General features: G+C 33.5%; 1 protein-coding gene across 1 annotated transcript in view; it reads right to left on the reverse strand.

Moving 5' to 3' along the window:
* Positions 1–17,890, reverse strand: part of Mtr4 (exosome RNA helicase Mtr4) — a 42,042-nt gene that overhangs the window by 9,303 nt on the left and 14,849 nt on the right. The window contains exons 6-17 of the mRNA XM_089231561.1: positions 16,869–17,319; positions 16,563–16,687; positions 14,508–14,606; positions 10,996–11,098; positions 10,748–10,879; positions 10,484–10,563; positions 9,386–9,598; positions 9,118–9,243; positions 6,919–7,069; positions 2,607–2,779; positions 2,200–2,280; positions 38–166 (exon numbers count right to left, since the gene is read on the reverse strand). Coding sequence (XP_089087687.1) covers positions 38–166; positions 2,200–2,280; positions 2,607–2,779; positions 6,919–7,069; positions 9,118–9,243; positions 9,386–9,598; positions 10,484–10,563; positions 10,748–10,879; positions 10,996–11,098; positions 14,508–14,606; positions 16,563–16,687; positions 16,869–17,319 — 1,863 coding nt within the window. The remainder of the gene's footprint in view (positions 1–37; positions 167–2,199; positions 2,281–2,606; positions 2,780–6,918; positions 7,070–9,117; positions 9,244–9,385; positions 9,599–10,483; positions 10,564–10,747; positions 10,880–10,995; positions 11,099–14,507; positions 14,607–16,562; positions 16,688–16,868; positions 17,320–17,890) is intronic.

Genomic DNA, 17,890 nt, shown 5'->3' on the forward strand with positions numbered 1-17,890 from the left:
TTTAAATCTATGATGTAAAATGTAATACAACATTTACCTTCATCTCACCAGTTTCAGAATTTTCAGGCGGCCTGACACCAGCTGTACTTGACCCTTGGCAACTGTCTTCTGCCACATGCATCAAAACATCCACAATGTATTCACTCGTTCCATTTCTCTGTCTACCCTGATTGTGAGTATTGATGAGAAAGATTGTGAAACACACAAGTACAAACAAAAGATACATATGATGATCTATCAAATACTCAAGTATTGTAGAACCTTATTAATAGGGGGAACCTGGATTAATAGGGGGATATAATAATATAATATATAATTACATTAATATAATAATCTAATATATAATTACATTAATATAATAATCTAATATATAATATATAAATATATAATATAATATATAAATATATAATATAATATATAAATATATAATATAATATATAAATATATAATATAATATATAAATATATAATATAATATATAAATATATAATATAATATATAAATATATAATATAATATATAAATATATAATATAATATATAAATATATAATATAATAATCATTTTTAATGGAAGTCGAGTTCATAACAAATAATTTGTGTAGAGATGTAACACAAGGTGTACATCAATGAAAGTACAGTAGTTAGGTATAAAAAATTATTTATTACAATCAAATAAGAAATACCCTTCACCACAGGTTGAATTGAAAAGATGTATATACATATACACTGCATTAATCTTAATTTTTCTGGCTGGCGAGTGGTATGAGTCATGCAGCGCATTCATGTTTACACATAACACACACATCGATGTTTATAATCATTTGCTTGGAAATGCAAAAAGTAGAAAACTCATCAGATAACAATAAGTGCACCCTTTATTATTATTTTAAACTACCACAGTTAAACTGATTATAAGTGACATCCGTTAAAATAAGGTTCTACTTTATATTAAATGTGTTATCAACAAAGAGCACCTTCAATGTTGCAAGGCAAGCATATACAGTGGAACTTGGTAAATTCAAATTTTGGATAAATCGAACTTTTACGAGGTCTCCTTGAGTTTTCTATCGAATTTAATGTTAAAAAATTTCTTGTTTAATTCAATTTTTTTCAAATGTTTTGGATAATTCCAAGTTGGGGGGGGGGGGATCCCGATTTTTAAATGAGCAAATTTAGTTCAGAAAACTTCTACATGAAGTCAGATTTCACTTCTCTCAACCAAGTTGCTACAAATCAAATCTTTAAAAACAGATAAAAGTTTGAAATTCTGGTATAATTTCGGCATATTGTACACATCGTTTTTCAATCCAAAAAGTAAACCCTCGTTAAAAGGGACTTTTATGAAAAAAGTACTTGTTTCTTTGAAAACAGCACACATTGTATGCTAACACACCAGATGGAATTTTATTTGCTTTTCGTGTTGGATATATTGTAACTCAGTTTGAAAAAATATTGCTGTTGCTACTTGGAAACTGGTAAAACTACATGATCTAATTTTGTAAATTGGCTATCCATGCTGAATGCATCCAGCAAAGCTGTTAGAATGACGAGTGAGTGATTTCAAATATGAATTGTCATTAAAGGAAAATACCAAAATGCTCATTTGTAAAGTGAAAATTTGTTTCTGTATTTTATTTTTCTTTGATAACTTAATGAACATTGTTTAGCTGGGGTATATCAAGAATGTGTGACATTTGATATGTTGAACATGTTGTTCAACTATGGATCAAAATGTACCATTCAAAACCTAAAACTTTTTATCATCATTAAGAATATGGAAAGTATAGGAAAATACAAATTGCAAATGTTAATGAAAGTAAATTTCTTTGATAGCATAAGAACAATAAGCAAAATTTGAGAAATAGTTTTGTTCAACTGATGATCATTAACTATGGTGCAAGCTTTGAATATGGTCCAGAAATACTGCAGTGAGGCTGATTCCAGAACATTGTAATGATGTAGCAGTAAAATTATTAAAATTTTAATAATTGATAATTATTATCATATGTAAATGTTGATGATTGAGTTTTAATTTGTAGTCATTTTACAGATACAGGATAAATTTATTGGATAATTTAAACTTTTTTTTTTCCACTGACTTTGGAATTTGAGTTAACCAAGTTTGACTGTACAAACATTTCCAGTGGAGAAGTGAGATGACACTAAATAAGTTGAAAATTATATAATTGAATCAACGTACATCCTGTGCACTGGCAGCTATAGATTTCTTTCTCAATGCAATAGCAATTCCCCATCCAAAGTCATGTTTTTTGTTCTGCACCTAATAGAAAAACAAGACAAATAACGTTCTTATTCAACAAAGTAACAGCTTCTACTACAGATGCAAATTTCATTTTTTGTTTCATACAATAACCCACTAAATAAACTTACGTTGCAATTCTTTGACAAATTTAGACAGAAGCGAATAAAAAAATGGCTTCAAACAATTTAAATAGCCAAGATTCATACCATGCAAATAGCAGAGGAAATTTACACTATGTCCATTATATTTCCAAGACAAAAACACATGCAGAACTTCGGAAATATCTGATGTAGCTGTGTAGCAGTTTCACTAGTATATTTGATATTAATTTTTATGTTATTCACCTTGACCACTCGACCAGATCGAATAAAAGGAACAGAATACTGAGGCTTTATAATATAAGAATGAATTTCATCATCAAGGTCTGCCAGCTTTGCCTTTATCGTGGAATATGATGCAATTTCATCTTCCTTGTGTAACTTGATAGATTCAAATTCGTCCTTGAATTTCTTTAACTCTGAATGAAAATTAAAAATGATAGAATTTTGAACCATTCATTTAATGAAAATGTACGCCAATAACAAATGCACCAATCATTCATGAAAATAATAAAAAATGGTGATTTTAGACCACATGAAACATAGCTTCTCACATTGAAAAACTGTACACACCCTGCTTCAGATCTCAGAGATATCGCAACAGTCCCAACGAATGAGTGCATCAAAATTGTATTTATTTTTATTAAATATATATAAATCAATCTTCAAAATCACAATAAATTTTGAATAGATAAATAAGTAAAGCATCTATGTCGCTTACCAGAAATCTTGTGCTTAGCTTCTCAAAGAAAAGCGAAACAATACCAGAGAAGTGATGCATATAAAATTTTCAAAACATATACGTCAAATGTAAATTAGTGAGGTGGTAAGATATATCAAAATGAGAATATAAAATAGCAAGAGACTAATTGTTAAACTGCTTCTTAATAGCATTTGAATAAAAATACTTTTTAAAATTTTGTAAGTGAACTGTTCCCCTCCCCTACCATCAATCCCCTATGATTGACAATATCTATCATCACAATGGGTTGTATTACTATCATGAGTATTCTTTCTTATCAGTTTCTTTCACCTTCTGAAAAAAGCCAAATTTGCCAGAAAGTATGGGAATTTCCGTATTTTTTTTTCATAGCTTAGCCATCAAGGTAGAAATTTATTTTCAAAAAACAAACAGGTGAAAATACATTGATTTAGTACAGTAAATGGATTTTTTTTATCCTTCAAGATAGAGTTCATATGTATATCTATATATATAAAATTGACTTTCCGTCTGTGTGTGTGTGTTCTCTATACAAATCTACAATTTTAGATCGATCGTCGCCAAATTTTGCATATATACCAAATGGGACCCGACTTGAACGATAGGCTACTTTAAAATTTCGTCAGAGCAGGGCAAGTGCCCCAAATGGGCAAAAAACTGTCGGGCAACAATGGTTTTTGGGCCTCAACAATCACTTTCCGAACGTTTACTTTGGTTACCGTGGTTCCCTAGCAATGCATTTGAGACGTGTATATGCCTTTACAATGGTTTGTCATTTCTTCAGCGTTATCAGTATATGTATAATATTTATGCCTTTATAATGGTTGGCCACATTTTCAATACTCCCAGTAATGAGGTTTTTGAATGACGTCATAATAATCATTAGCATTGCTTTGAGGGTCAGGGAAATGGTGATCCTTATAGAAATCAGTATTAAAATTGCAGATTTTAATGTAGAAATGCGGAAATTTGGTGGCGTTTTCTGTCACATCAATAATTTTAAAAATTGTCTAAATTGTCTAAATCTTATTGAATTTCTGAAATATTGAGTTCGATTAGAGATATACGAAGCCCGGGAGATTAAATATTAAGTAATTAGCTGGACCTACTTTTGAGTTGGACATTCATGCAATAACATTGATTTCAACTTTTTATTTATATCTTCTCAAGAATGAAAATTAATGTCTCCGTATTGTCTTTTGATATTCAACTGCATAAATTCATAGTTTAGGATGTTTTAAAATTAATTATGGGCCCGTAAAGTACATTGAACTTCCCCCCACCATATTCCTGCACATAATCTGGCATGCTGAATACCTTTTCTCAGAACTTGACTTTCCTCAGTAAGAGGAAGTTTTCTTTTTATTGAATGGGGTAAAAAACCTAAACCAAAGATGGCATGAAACTGAAGAACATGCCTGTGTTCAAAAGACTTGAAAACATTCTTGAAAAGTTCTTTGATGTTGTAATGACTGTTGCCACAAAGGGCTCTACGATGAGTGAACGATTAATGACTATAAATTAATGACTAAGAATGGTGGGAAAAGACCTAATGCGATTTTCCAGCCTAAGTTCGTACATATGGATGCTTCTGTACATATTACACCAGCCCATTTGAAACAAACTATCAAAGCAAGTTTGAAACAGCACTATGGCTGTAGCCGGGGGGCAGAAGGCTAGCAGGGATTTCTCGACAACCTTGAGTCAAAAACCCTGATGGAGTTGATATTGGCCCTAAACTCAGTCCTCGACTGGTGCGGGTAATTTCGACGAAGTCCGGTGGGCCCTGCTCAGTCAAAGCCACTTATCTTCACCTCCAGTCAGGGCCCCCTGAGATCTTGTATGCTAAAGCAACGAGACTTGAACGAAGAAAGTGGTAGCTTCTTCCTTGTGCGATCAGAAGAACTGGAGGAACTCCGTGTGGGATGGAATGGGGTCTCAGAGGATGTCTGCAGTAGAGGGTGCAAGTAAAAAACTGGGTTTAGCATTTCCTGGGCCGCCAGGTAGTACAGGGGCTCGAACCCTGTCTAGCCAACAGGGAGGCTGCCCTATCAACTAGTGTATAATCCCGCTCGTCCTGTATATCCAGGTGGCACCTGGGTGGGGTAATGCTCGACGATGAGGGGGGCTCTCCCGAGGCCACTGCTGCATGAAGGAATCTGAAGTTAGCTCTAGGAAATCTCCCTCTTGAGGAAACCCAGGGATACTGGTCGCACATTCTCTCTACAAACAGACCATGAATTTGGAAAACAAAGAAAAAAAGAGAAAAACCCCTGGATGCCAATCCCCAAAGCATCCAACCCCTGCACCAGGAGGAGAGGTGGAAGCAAGAGCCGAAGCACGTGCGGAAGCATCTACGGAAGCACGTGTGGAAACACCCGTGGAAGCACAAGCGGAAGCCAGGAACCCTGCTGTGGAGGGAAATCAACTTCTCTCGGCAAACGAGAAGAAGGGAACCAAAAAGAAACGCCAAAGAGAAAGGCGTAACCTGGAGAAAGCTCTGGCAAATGTGACCTTGGCAGAGGTTGATGCAAGGAATGAGAAGGCTGTCACGCCTGGACCCTCAGGAACTGCATCGGGCACTGTCGAGGCCTCACAGACAAAGGGGGTCATTCCTCGCAAGCGTGGAAGGGACCTTGGCGACACACCAGAATCAAATTTCAAGAAGCCTTGCAAGGACTCTTCCTACAGCAAGGCTACCAAGAAAGGCATCACCCTCAGGGTCCAGGCTAAGGATCCAGAAAGGAAACTGACTCCATCTGATGTGTCTCACATTACCAACTCGGTGGAGGACCAGATGCTGGAGGACACTGGGGGTATTTACCCTCACAGTGTACTAGAACAAATCCTTCAAAAGAGAAACCAAAATTCTTTGGAATCAATTTCTTGGGAATGGAGAAGCAGAATTTATGAAATCAGAAAACAGAAGTAGTGTAATAGTAGTCGTTTTCAAAGATTGTATCGTGGGTGAGGTTTGCATGGAATAATATTTAAGGTTAGTTCACAGAAAACTGATTTATTGGATGTGACATCGAAATGTATGATTTTTCTAATTCAGTATAAAATCACATTCTGAGAGGAATATTTTCAAGCAGACACGTGGCATTAAAAGTGAAGAATATCAATGAAGTAGTATGCATATTAACATAGCTTTTCTTGTCTTTGCTATGCTAACAACGAAAACGTTTTCGTAACTATGTGTTGACTTCCTTATGTTACAAATAATGTTTAATTTTTTCCCGTGAAAAATCTCTTACTTGTGGGAAATAAAAAGAATATACACATTAACTTTCTGAAAAAGTAGTAAACAAGGTCATTCCACACACACAATTATTGATAAATATAAATTTTTCATTGAACAATACACAAATTATTTTGTGGTAACTGTTGTGTTAAAAGTGAATTTTTATTCCTAGGGGTTTTGCCATGATTTTTGATTATTCATGTTCCCGCTCTCCCACCACTGTCTGAATAATCAAGATTCTACTGGCTGATTGTACTATTATGAACACTATTGCTGACATACTTGTGAGAGGAACAAAAATAACAGCCTTTGCCCTATAAAAACTACAAAATATGATACTAAGGATAACGTCTTGCAAAGAGTAAGAGCACAAACGTTCAATTTTACAAACTAATTGTTCAATTCTGTAAGAGTTCGTAGAAATGAACATAGACATGTATTTATTCTGTCCAATAAAAAAAACTAAAAAAAGATATTTTATCTTAAATAATTCTTTTTTTAAAAAAGTTAATCACCCAATGTACAGAGTAATTTTTCACACAGTTTTTCTTTTTTTACTACATTAATTAATGAAAATAAATAAACATAAATACCATCATATAGTTTAGGAATAACCGAATAACTTTGAAACTGGAAAAAAGATCGCTCCAGCATGAACTCCGGATTGATATCATCAACACGTAACAAATTTAAGACCATATTGTAGGTAAGATGAAATGCAGAATTTATTGGATCGGGTAAGCCCTGCAAAAAAAAATAAAAAAATATCAGAATCATAACAGACAAGTTGAGGGAAAAATATTAAAATTTTTTAATAAATTTTCTGCACAGATAACAACATTGATAAGAGAAAAATTTGTCCTATAATATAAATACAGTCAAACCCTGTTATAGTGAACCATCTGTGGACCCAAATAAAAAGTTCACTATAACTCAAAAGGTTCACTATATCCAAATTACTCGTAATTGAAACACAGATATTTCTTAGAATTTGATGGTGGTTTTGTTGAAAACATTGGCTGCGATAGCACACAATTTACTAATAAATTATTAATTACCTAAATATACAATCAAATATTAGAAGGGAAATTTTTTTAAGTAGTATTCCTTTTATTTTTACATCCTATGGAAAAAATTTATTATTTTTGATTGAACACATTTGGAATTTAAGTACAGCTCATCAATTTTATTATTGGCGATTAGGAAAGAGTCCAACGTTTTTTTGCCCACATTTTCCATAGAAAAAAAAGTATTTAGAATGTTTGCAGCCACTTTCACTTCAGACTGACAGCGTTTTTGCTCCATCCAAATTTTTTTCATGAGCAGCAATGATTGCGCTGCGATTTTTCCAAATTTTGAAAACTGGACTTCAATAAGAAAAATTCCTTGTACGTTGTTGATTGCTGGCTCAAGGGCCGTAACTAGGCTGGGGCAACCAGGGTAATGAGCCAAATGGGGGGGGGGGGGGGGTGTCACAAAAAATATACACTTATTTTGCATTTTTCCTCCTTTATAAAGGGCCTTCAAGAAAATGTCTGCCCCAGGGCCCCAAGAAGGTATGCTATGCCTGATTGGCTCTTATCTTCAATATGTTTGATATTTTTTTATTTTATTCAATCGAAAATACTTTCCTCTTTACAGAATTCACCATTTTTACCTATTTCTTTTAAAGATACTGCTGAGATGGCAAAATGTCTGTTCAGTCTGAAGCGGCCATATGGATATGAAGACAGCAGCAGGAGGTAGGAAGGAGGAGGGGGGACATCAGATGCCTCTAGGCTATTCTAGAAACATTGGCCTGTAGGTCTGTTCCACTATTGTTCTGATTTTTCAAGGGATCGCTTGAAAAGAGTGGGAACTTATAGTAGACCAGTGGATTCCTAGAAACAGCGGGGAGAGGGTGAAAGTGAAGGATTTGACACAGAAGTCAAGGAATGCTGTCTTTTGAAATCCTAAATGTGTAAGCTTACCTTTGAAAAACTAAAAAAAAAAAAAAAAATCTGTGAAAAGGACATTTCAGCTCACTATAAGTGTTTAAAATAGCATTAGTTAAATAGGTGTTCAGTTAGGAACGCTGAAAAAGGTCACTATAATAGAGGAGTTCACTATAGCGAGGTTCGACTGTAGTATTAACAAAGTTCTCAAATCTTTACAGCAATCATGTGGAGCATGGATCGTGGTTAAATACTATTATTTCCTTCTAGTAGTTTACAAGTTATCCTTTAAAAACTCTGAATTTAATAATAAATTACAAACTAATAATTAGTGACTTTGCTATACCTCTCCATTTTTTCCCCTACAAGTTTGAATAAAAATAAAATTTAAAAATAATCCACAAAAATAATTTTTTTTAAAAGGTATCAAATTCTTCTAAGGTATTCTAAAAAATGTGACCATCAACCTTCTTTCATTCCTCAAGATTTCATCAGTGGAGATACAGAAAACTACAAGAAGTTTGAATGTAAGGATTAAATGCTGATACGAATTATAGACAGTAAATTTTGTGTTAGTTTGCTGGGTTATATTGGTTCCTCAATAGTTACCAACGAGGTTGGCCCAGCACATCTGCAACACAGACAACCAAAACAAATTAAGCAATTGCAAAGAAGACGCCAAAAGCTCTGATCACTATTTAACCTCTGTTAAGAAGTTATTGCTGTTATTTGAGAATCTTAATCATAATCAAAAGAAACCCCCTATTCACATGCATATATTAGAATAAATAATACTTTTAAAAAAATAATAAATCACACATCAAAATTATGAACTAAAATTTGAAGAAAAAAAATTACCTTCACAATATCTTTAGCAGCTGCATCTGAGATCTTCTCATCCACCATCATGATAACGATGCCACTTTTATCTAGACCTCTCCGACCTGCTCTACCACTCATTTGAATGTATTCACCTGATGTTATCTACAGGAATTAAATTATCTGTTATCTACAGGAAAAATTTAATAAATACTCAGGATTGTGGCTAAAACTATACAGGTTAATTACTATATCACATATTCTTCCCACTAATGTGAACAGAATGAAGAAAAAATTAAATAACTACCCATCGAAAATCTTTGCCATCAAACTTTCGGACATTAGTGAACAGGACTGTTCTAGCAGGCATATTCAAACCCATGGCAAATGTCTCAGTGGCAAAGAGTGCCTTTATTAGACCCTCAGAGAACAAAATTTCGATAGTTTCCTTGAGAATCGGCAAAAGACCAGAATGATGAATACCAATTCCTCTCCTCAACAAAGGAAGCACATTCTCTACCTAAATATAAATATAATGTCAAGTGACTTTGATAATCTGTCAAACTGTAAATAAAAGATTTTTAATGATTTTAAAACAAATAAAAATCACATATTTTCCAGAAGCCACAATACTGAGCTTGCATCCAAACTCATTGCAACTTTTACTAATACTAATAAAACTTTTCTATCAAGAATGAGAAATAATTCCCCCACAACTTTTAATAATAATACTACCCAAACATAAATTATTCACAGGAAGGATTGCACTTCTAAACAAAGTAGATGATAAGTCAGAGTGTAACACTTACTGCTTAAGCTTCGAACCAAAATGGAGTCACTCAAACCAACGGCTTTCAACCGTTTTGATACATGCACAAAAAAAAAGTTACTGCCATCAATTGCTATGAGAATGTTGTTTCTGGTGTGCCAAAAAATTAAAAAAAAAGGAGAAAACCATTAATTTAAACCTAAGGAGTATTTTGGCAGAGCCAATTTTCCAGTTGACAAATGATGTAACTGAATAATTTTTTGAAACTATATACACTGAAACCTTGCTAAAATGATGGATGCTCGATTTATAACGATAAATTCTTCTACAACATTTTTCCATCTTGTTTGGAAATGTCTATATTTTTTTATGTCAAACTGCTGCCTCTCAATATAATACCTCTACAATGATATTTTTTCTTGATTCACAGAGTATCGTTATATCAAATTATGCTGTACATTTCAAAATTACTCCAATTCAATGTAATCATGAATGATAAAAACGCAGGATTGTATTAACTTGAAATATGCATTGAAGTTTCAAACTGATGACTGCTAAAATTAATGGAAAAAAGATATTCCCTGTTCTGTGACATGTGATGATGAGATAACAATAACTTAGGAATAACCAAAATACCTGTGGAAGTTTTTTGTCTTCAGGGGATAAAACATCCATAGCACTCCAAAATACTGTTTCAACAAGTGATTTTTCTTCCTCTAAAAAAAGATACCATAGACATTATAGTGAAAAGCTAAACATACTTCAATAAATTTTAAAATATCAATTTTTAACAAAAAGTAATTACAAATAAATAAAAACACTGCCATTCAAGATTACTTGAAAAGGAGATATCCTAGTAGAATATTTGAAATAAACGAAGAGTATTTTCCCAATTATTACTTGTATTAAAATCCAACTTTGCCATTTGTACTGCATATGCTTCACATTCTTTTTTGCTGAAGCTAAACACAATGACTGGAGCATAACTCAATTCCATGATCATTTTTACAACTTTGTAGATATTATCCCCACCTGAAAAAAAAAAAGTATGCACATTGCATATATAAAATTCGGACTCATATGTAGAAAATACCATAACAGAATACAAATACCGAAAACAGAATTTTTATTGTTTTACACCTTCATACCTTTGACACTCGTTCGTAAAGTTTTAGCAGGTCCTGAGCCTGTATTTGAAACAAGTCGAAGGGCATCCATTGCTTTAGAGAAACTGCTATCTAAAAAGTTACCCTAAGTGAAATAATGTAAGTTAATATCTATGTATTAATATATATAACAGAAATTAAGTAACGCAGTAACTGATGGATTGATTATAAAGCCATAGTGTTCGAAAGCTACTGAACTAAATATAGCCAAGTATGTCTTTTCGAAACTTTTGTGAAATACTCAAAAATGTTTCTTAATATTAACTGCAGCTGAAACAATAATTGGAAGAAAATTATTCCTCAAACAGTTTAACATAGAGTGAAACGTCAATTACCAGACCTGGAATAATCAAAATAATTGTATAATGAACACCAAAATTTTTTCATTCATTCAAATAGAGTGATACCTCGAGTATAATGAGTTTAATTCATTCCCAAAATTTACTCATAACCTGAAAAATCATGTCTGCCACCATTTTTCCATTCAAAATAATGATCTCTTTAATGCACATTCCACAATATCCATAAAAAAATAAATTAGCACCATGCAGTAAAATAATAATTGTTATAGAATTATTCTACGCAAAATAAAAATTTTGCTAACAAGACAAATACAGTCGGAATATTGTTGTCATCTTCAACATGGTTCGTACTCTTCCAACGAAAAAAAATTCAAGGACTATTCAAGCACTTTTCAAGGTAAAACTTAAAAATTCAAGGACTTTTTTTACAAAAGCATATTTTTAACATGAATAGGCGCATATTTAATTTTGATTAAAACTTTCAGAGATTACATTTCTACCTACTTTATTTCACATCATCTGTAATAAATAAAGGAGGCCACATACACATATATATCATACAAAACATATGACACATTGAATAACACAGTTCGTACCTGTCCATTTCCTCATTGAAACGTAGTTTAGTCTCTAAATATTGCAATTAATTTCCTTTTAAAGACTAAAAAAAAGAACTCTTCTAAAGATAAAAAAAAGATTAAATTATTTCTTTCATTAATTCTGAATTTATTTATTTCATTAATGCTGGAATAATTTTTTCATCAATTCTGGAATAATTTTTTCATCAATTCTGGAATAATTTTTAATAACTTTTGGAATAATTGCTTTCATCAATTCTGGATTTGTTTCTTTCGCTAATGCTGAATTCTTTTATTGATTCTAAAATTATTTCATTAATTCTGGAATTATATTTCATTAATTTTGGAATTATATTTCATTAATTCTGTAATTCTTTCTTTCATTAATTCTGTAATTTTTTCGTTCATTAATTCTGGAACTATCTCTTTCATTAATTTTGGAACTATATCATCGATACTGAAATTATTTAATTATTTCTTTCATTTATTGTTTTAAACTCCTTTAAGCAACTATGGATGCCATTAGAAAATAACGGAGATGCGCCGACATTCAACACGTCACGTGATCTTCCAAGTAATTATGTAGACCACTGACGTCATACCAGCGCCGGTACTAGAACGCGGGAGGGGGGGGGGGTAACTGCCCCGGGTGGCAATTTTTAGGTGAACACCGTTATAAAATTATCGAATTCCGAATTGGTGGGGGCGGCAAGACAATACAAAAATCCTAGTTATGGCCCTGCGTCATACTCCCTCCAGTAATATAAGCTCAATGGATTTCAGCGCCGATTCACCCATTGAAGTACAGCTTGCATTTGGCGACATTTTTGTCTGGCACACTCAGCAACCAATTTTGATAGAAGGGATTTTTCAGCTACACAAGTAATTAAAAGTATACACACTTGTTACTCATTTTTTGTTTTCTTTCTTTAAAGAACCTTATACAACCTTAGACAGCATGTGCGGAGATACGGGGGGGGGGGGGGGATGTGAAGTTGACTGATCTAATGTATATATGCATATATGAATTGACATCATCATCGTGTCCCCCCCCCAGACTTCCAAGTCAATCTCCGCCTATAGTTGACAGTAATCAGAGGAAGCTTTGCTCATTACGGACCGAAAGGCTGAAATTATTTCGGCAAAAATTATGAAACTTTTTTTTCTAAGATATTTATTTCTCAAGTCCTCCAGAAAAAATACCTTGTACAAAAGTTTAATGACTTCCAACGACTCCAAATACGTCTACATATGATCACAGGATACATGCTACCATAAAGCCGGGTTTTCCTAGAAGTGGGTTGTTGCAATACCTTCTAGAACAGAAGGACTTCTACTCTAGAAATAGGTATTGGTTGGTTGTTGGGGGTCAGAGTGTGCCGACTGAGCTGAAGAAAAAAATCAACGATCGGAAGTTCATTTTGAACTCTAGCTTTTATTCCATAAAAGTTGCAAGGAAAAAAAACAAGATCATTTACGATCATAAAAGAAATAAATAAATAAAACGGCCGACAAATAACAACCGGCAATCTCAGGGAGAAAAAATACAATCCCGACATAGACGCGGAAAAAAAAACCAGCCTACAGTACAAAGCCGAGCTCCCGTGAGGGTGAGAGCATGCCGTCAGCGATTTGCATATTGCATCGGGCCGAGCGGTTCCACGTGCACAGAGAATAAAAAGGGAAAAAACATTCCAACATAGGTTTTTGGCGCCGCATGAACCGAACTGTATCATTTCGCGTCGACAGAAACGTTTTACATAATCACACTACGCGTTTGTGTATTCCTACCGTGGCGCATCAGCTCACGGCCCTGCTATCAGCTACTCTGTCATCTGCATGCTCCGGTTTGAAGGAAAGCATCGAGCTCGATGAAGGGAAGTGAAAGAAAACAAAAATGAAGAGAAGATCGGTAAAACGAGTGGCACACAACGCATTTGACTCCTCCAGAAACAGTCGGCCAATCACGCCTGACGTAAAACACTGCCGTGTGAGGCTTGTTGCGCTCTCTAGGAAAACAGTCGAACTTGTTTTCTTATTATTGGTGAGTGGACGGCGTGTCACGCTGGGCGATTCACTTTGCACGCGGCACAAAAAACCTGCTCCTACGAAAACCCGGCTTTATAATAATGGGGAAAAACGTGCTTTAAATCCAATTATCCAGGGTTATTGGCTACTAAGGCTTTTTCCCTGTGCTTTTCACTTTTTTAAGGATGTCACTTACGAAGTAAAAAAAAAAAAGTGGCGAAAACTATTTCGGAAAACACAAATTTTTCAAGGACTCTCACAGAATTCTTAAAAAAAAAATTCTTTTTCAAGGACTCTTATTTATTTTCAAGGACTCTTATTTATTTTCAAGGACTTTCAAGGCCTTGAAAATGAACTTTTTTTTTTCAAGGACTTTTCAAGGTTTTCAAGGACCGTACGAACCATGTTCAAATTATAACAAGCACCAGAGAATAGATGTGTTGAATGAGCTTTTCATCCTATGTTTGAAAGTCAAATATTTTCTTGCCATTTGAAGAATATTCAGATCTTTTTTATTTCTAAATTGGATTACACACAGGTCAAGACATATGTAACTCAAAGTAACACTGTATACTTTAAACTTTACCTTTTCATCCACAACTAAGAACACGCCATCTGCACCAGCTGGAAATATGAACTGTTGTAGAGGCACAGGCCTGTAGTCAGTGTAAACAACATGACATGGCTGAAACAAATAATAAAATAATAGTTTAGCCACAAACTAAAACTTAAAGACTATTCAGAAATAATCACTGCACAAATTGGAAAACCTTGATAATAAAGTTTTGCAAGTCTGGTATGATTGGCAATTATCATTAGAAAAGAATAAACACATTATTTTATAAGAATAATATCATTTGAAGTTTGACTCTCTGAGAACCATGATGTTTAACATTTAACAAATAGTTTTTTGTTTTTTAGAATTGAAAGATTGTTTTATAAAGTGTTTGAAGTCTGAAGTTCTGGTTGCCAAAACCACAAGTTATAACCTCAAATGCAGATAACCACACTGGTACAACTGCATTAAAACAAAAACCTCACGACTAGTTAACAATATCAAAAAATTCTAATATTTTAATATGTCTTAATTGCTAAATAATCTGAAAAAGAAAACAGATGAATTTATGAGCAAGTTTCTGGTCATGATTCAAGCTATGATCTACAGAAACGTGATACAAATAAAGCCAACATATTACAGGTGCAATTATAAATGGCATAAATTATTTATTAATAACGATGGTTTAAAAAAAAAAGTAAAAGACTGCAAAAGAAATATTTATTAGAAAAGCACTCCTGGACAAATGCGAGGCTCAATGAAGGAAGATAAACCATACATAATTTAACTCCAAGTGTTAATGTATACAGTAAACCTTAGTGCTATCAATAAAGTAATGTAGATTTAAGAGTTGACTGATCTGGATGGATATTGGATGTTTATAGCCAACATAATTAATAAATTTGTGGTCGATATCTTAAGATTTTTTTCTCCTTTGCAAACAAATACACATTATCCATTCTCTCATCCAAGTTTCAATGTATTAATAGCATCATTAGTACCATGAGAAAATACTATCTCATAAAAGGCTATATATATAAAAAAAATACACAATATAATATATAGTTCCTTAAGGAAAAAGCTGAATAAAATATCATTTTAGTGATTACTTGAAGCACAGTGGAACCTCCTAACAGCCTTTAACAGGACCAAGCAAATGTGGCTATTATTGGAAGCAGGGCCGTAGCTAGCCATTCCTGTGCAAGAATTTAAATTTATGTCCCCTACAAGCGGACCCTGTGTGGGTGTACCTGTTGCACCTGCCTCGTTACAGCCCTGATTCAGAGGTTACCGTTATTAGGCGGTTCCATGTATTTCTGAAAACATTAAATTTTTTGATTGCTTGCTTGCATAATTATGTTAAATTGACTTGACAACTTATGCTATAATTAATTAGAAGAAGCTGTTTTTTAGCACGACATTTATTTCACATTGAAGATATGAGAATTTTTTTCATGAACTTTATTTGTGATTTTCTATTTTTAATTTCATAAAAATTTCAAGAAAAATGCATACAGCTACGCTGTAATCCTTGTATTCTGGGACATGCATTGTTTGGATCGGATTCATCTTCCGATGTAATCAGCTATTTTTTGTTTTTTATTTCTAGGGTAGTATTTTCAATTAGTGCTTACCCGGACACCTTAGTCAATCCAACCCTGCCAATCACCTTAGTCAGCATGGAAAAGGGCTCTCTGGTCTACGACACAGCCAATTCAAACACTAAATTCTGCTTTGTTCTTTCTGGAATGCATCCAATGTATCTGTTAGCATCTTTACTTGAGGAACCTTCATTTCACAAACCACTGACATAGGAAAGTACTTGTAGCTATTTTTATGTTGGAAGGAATCTCCAGGAAGGAAAACTCTTTCAAAGCGAGTCTTTAGGATTATTTTTCTTATGTAATAATGCATCATTTTTCTTTCACTTTAATTTCCAAAAGCAACCGTTATTAAGAAATCATTGTTCAGAGGTCAAGCTTAATGTTAACCCAATGGGATGTGTTGTGTGTTCCAGAAAATGAGGTCATTTTGTTCAGAGGTTACCATAGTTCGGAGGCGAGTATTATGTGAGGTTTACTGTACCTGGTTATGTAAGTGGCAAATCCATTCTGCAAACTGAGTAGCATTGGGTATAGTTGCAGAAAGAAACACATAATGGACATTGTCTGGCAGAAGAATGATGGTCTCTTCCCATACAACACCTCGCTCTATGAGAATAGAAAAAAAAATTTCACATTTTTGTATTTTATTTCCTTAATGAGAACATATTATTTGATGAGATTGAAATATTTACTGAACTTTTCACTAGGTAAAATGTTTCCATCTAATTCCAAAAAATTATGGCATTTTTTCAATTGAATAACATTTCAAAAGCTGTACATATCTCACCTTTATCTCTCATGTAATGTATCTCATCAAAAATCACAAAGGCTACTTCTCTCAGCAGCTCAGATCCTCGATAAAGCATACTCCTAAGAATCTCTGTGGTCATTATCAAACAACTGGCCAGAGGATTGATGGTCACATCGCCAGTCATTAGACCTACATCTTTGAATTCAGTGGAAAATTCTCTGAATTTCTGATTGCTGAGAGCTTTGATTGGAGTAGTGTAAATTACTCTCTGCTTTTCCCTCAAAGACAAAGCAATAGCATATTCTGCAACAACAGTTTTTCCTGCAGATGTGTGTGCAGAAACCAACACTGATTGATTGTTTTCCAAGCATAAGATTGCTTCTTTTTGGAAAGGATCCAACAAAAAGGAATATTCCTTAGCTGGCGTTCTGTCTAAAAGAGTACTTCGACTGGGCATGACAAATTCCATTCCTGGTGGAACTGCAACCTGCAATATACAAAAGCCAAATCATTTCTATGATATCAGTAGCATGAGTTTTTTTAGCAGAAAAAATTTTCCCTGATGAATCAAAATGCAGATTAGAGAACAATAAACATAAAAATAGAGAACAAGAGGAAATCAATCAACTTGAAAAAATTCTACAAAAAATATATCGTAGCATCAAATAAGATGAGAAGTGCAAGTGCTTTCTCTCTTGAACTCAAAATATATCTTAATTTCAGATTTAAATTAAATTTTTCTTGAAACAACATTTTTGCTTATTTCTATCACTATGGTGGATTAATTCAAATGCATTCCAACCTAAGCTGATTTTGCATAGTAAATAAGAGATAAATGGCCATTGAAATTTTAAAAAAGGAAATATTTGTCATGTTTGTAACCAAGATTTTCTTTCCAAATATTCAGTCAAATAACAGTTTGTTACATTTTTTTGCAAAATTATTTTTTTTAAATTAAATAATGTTACACATAGCTTCCGTTACACGTTCCTCAAGAAATTAGTTCCTGCAGAAATCAACAATGTTGCTACGCTACTTTATACAGTCACAATTGTGAG

Source organism: Pholcus phalangioides, unplaced genomic scaffold (assembly GCF_987345545.1).
Source record: "Pholcus phalangioides strain wild (caught in Gottingen) unplaced genomic scaffold, Ppha-v1.0 ptg000004l_1, whole genome shotgun sequence".
Taxonomy (NCBI): domain Eukaryota; kingdom Metazoa; phylum Arthropoda; class Arachnida; order Araneae; family Pholcidae; genus Pholcus; species Pholcus phalangioides.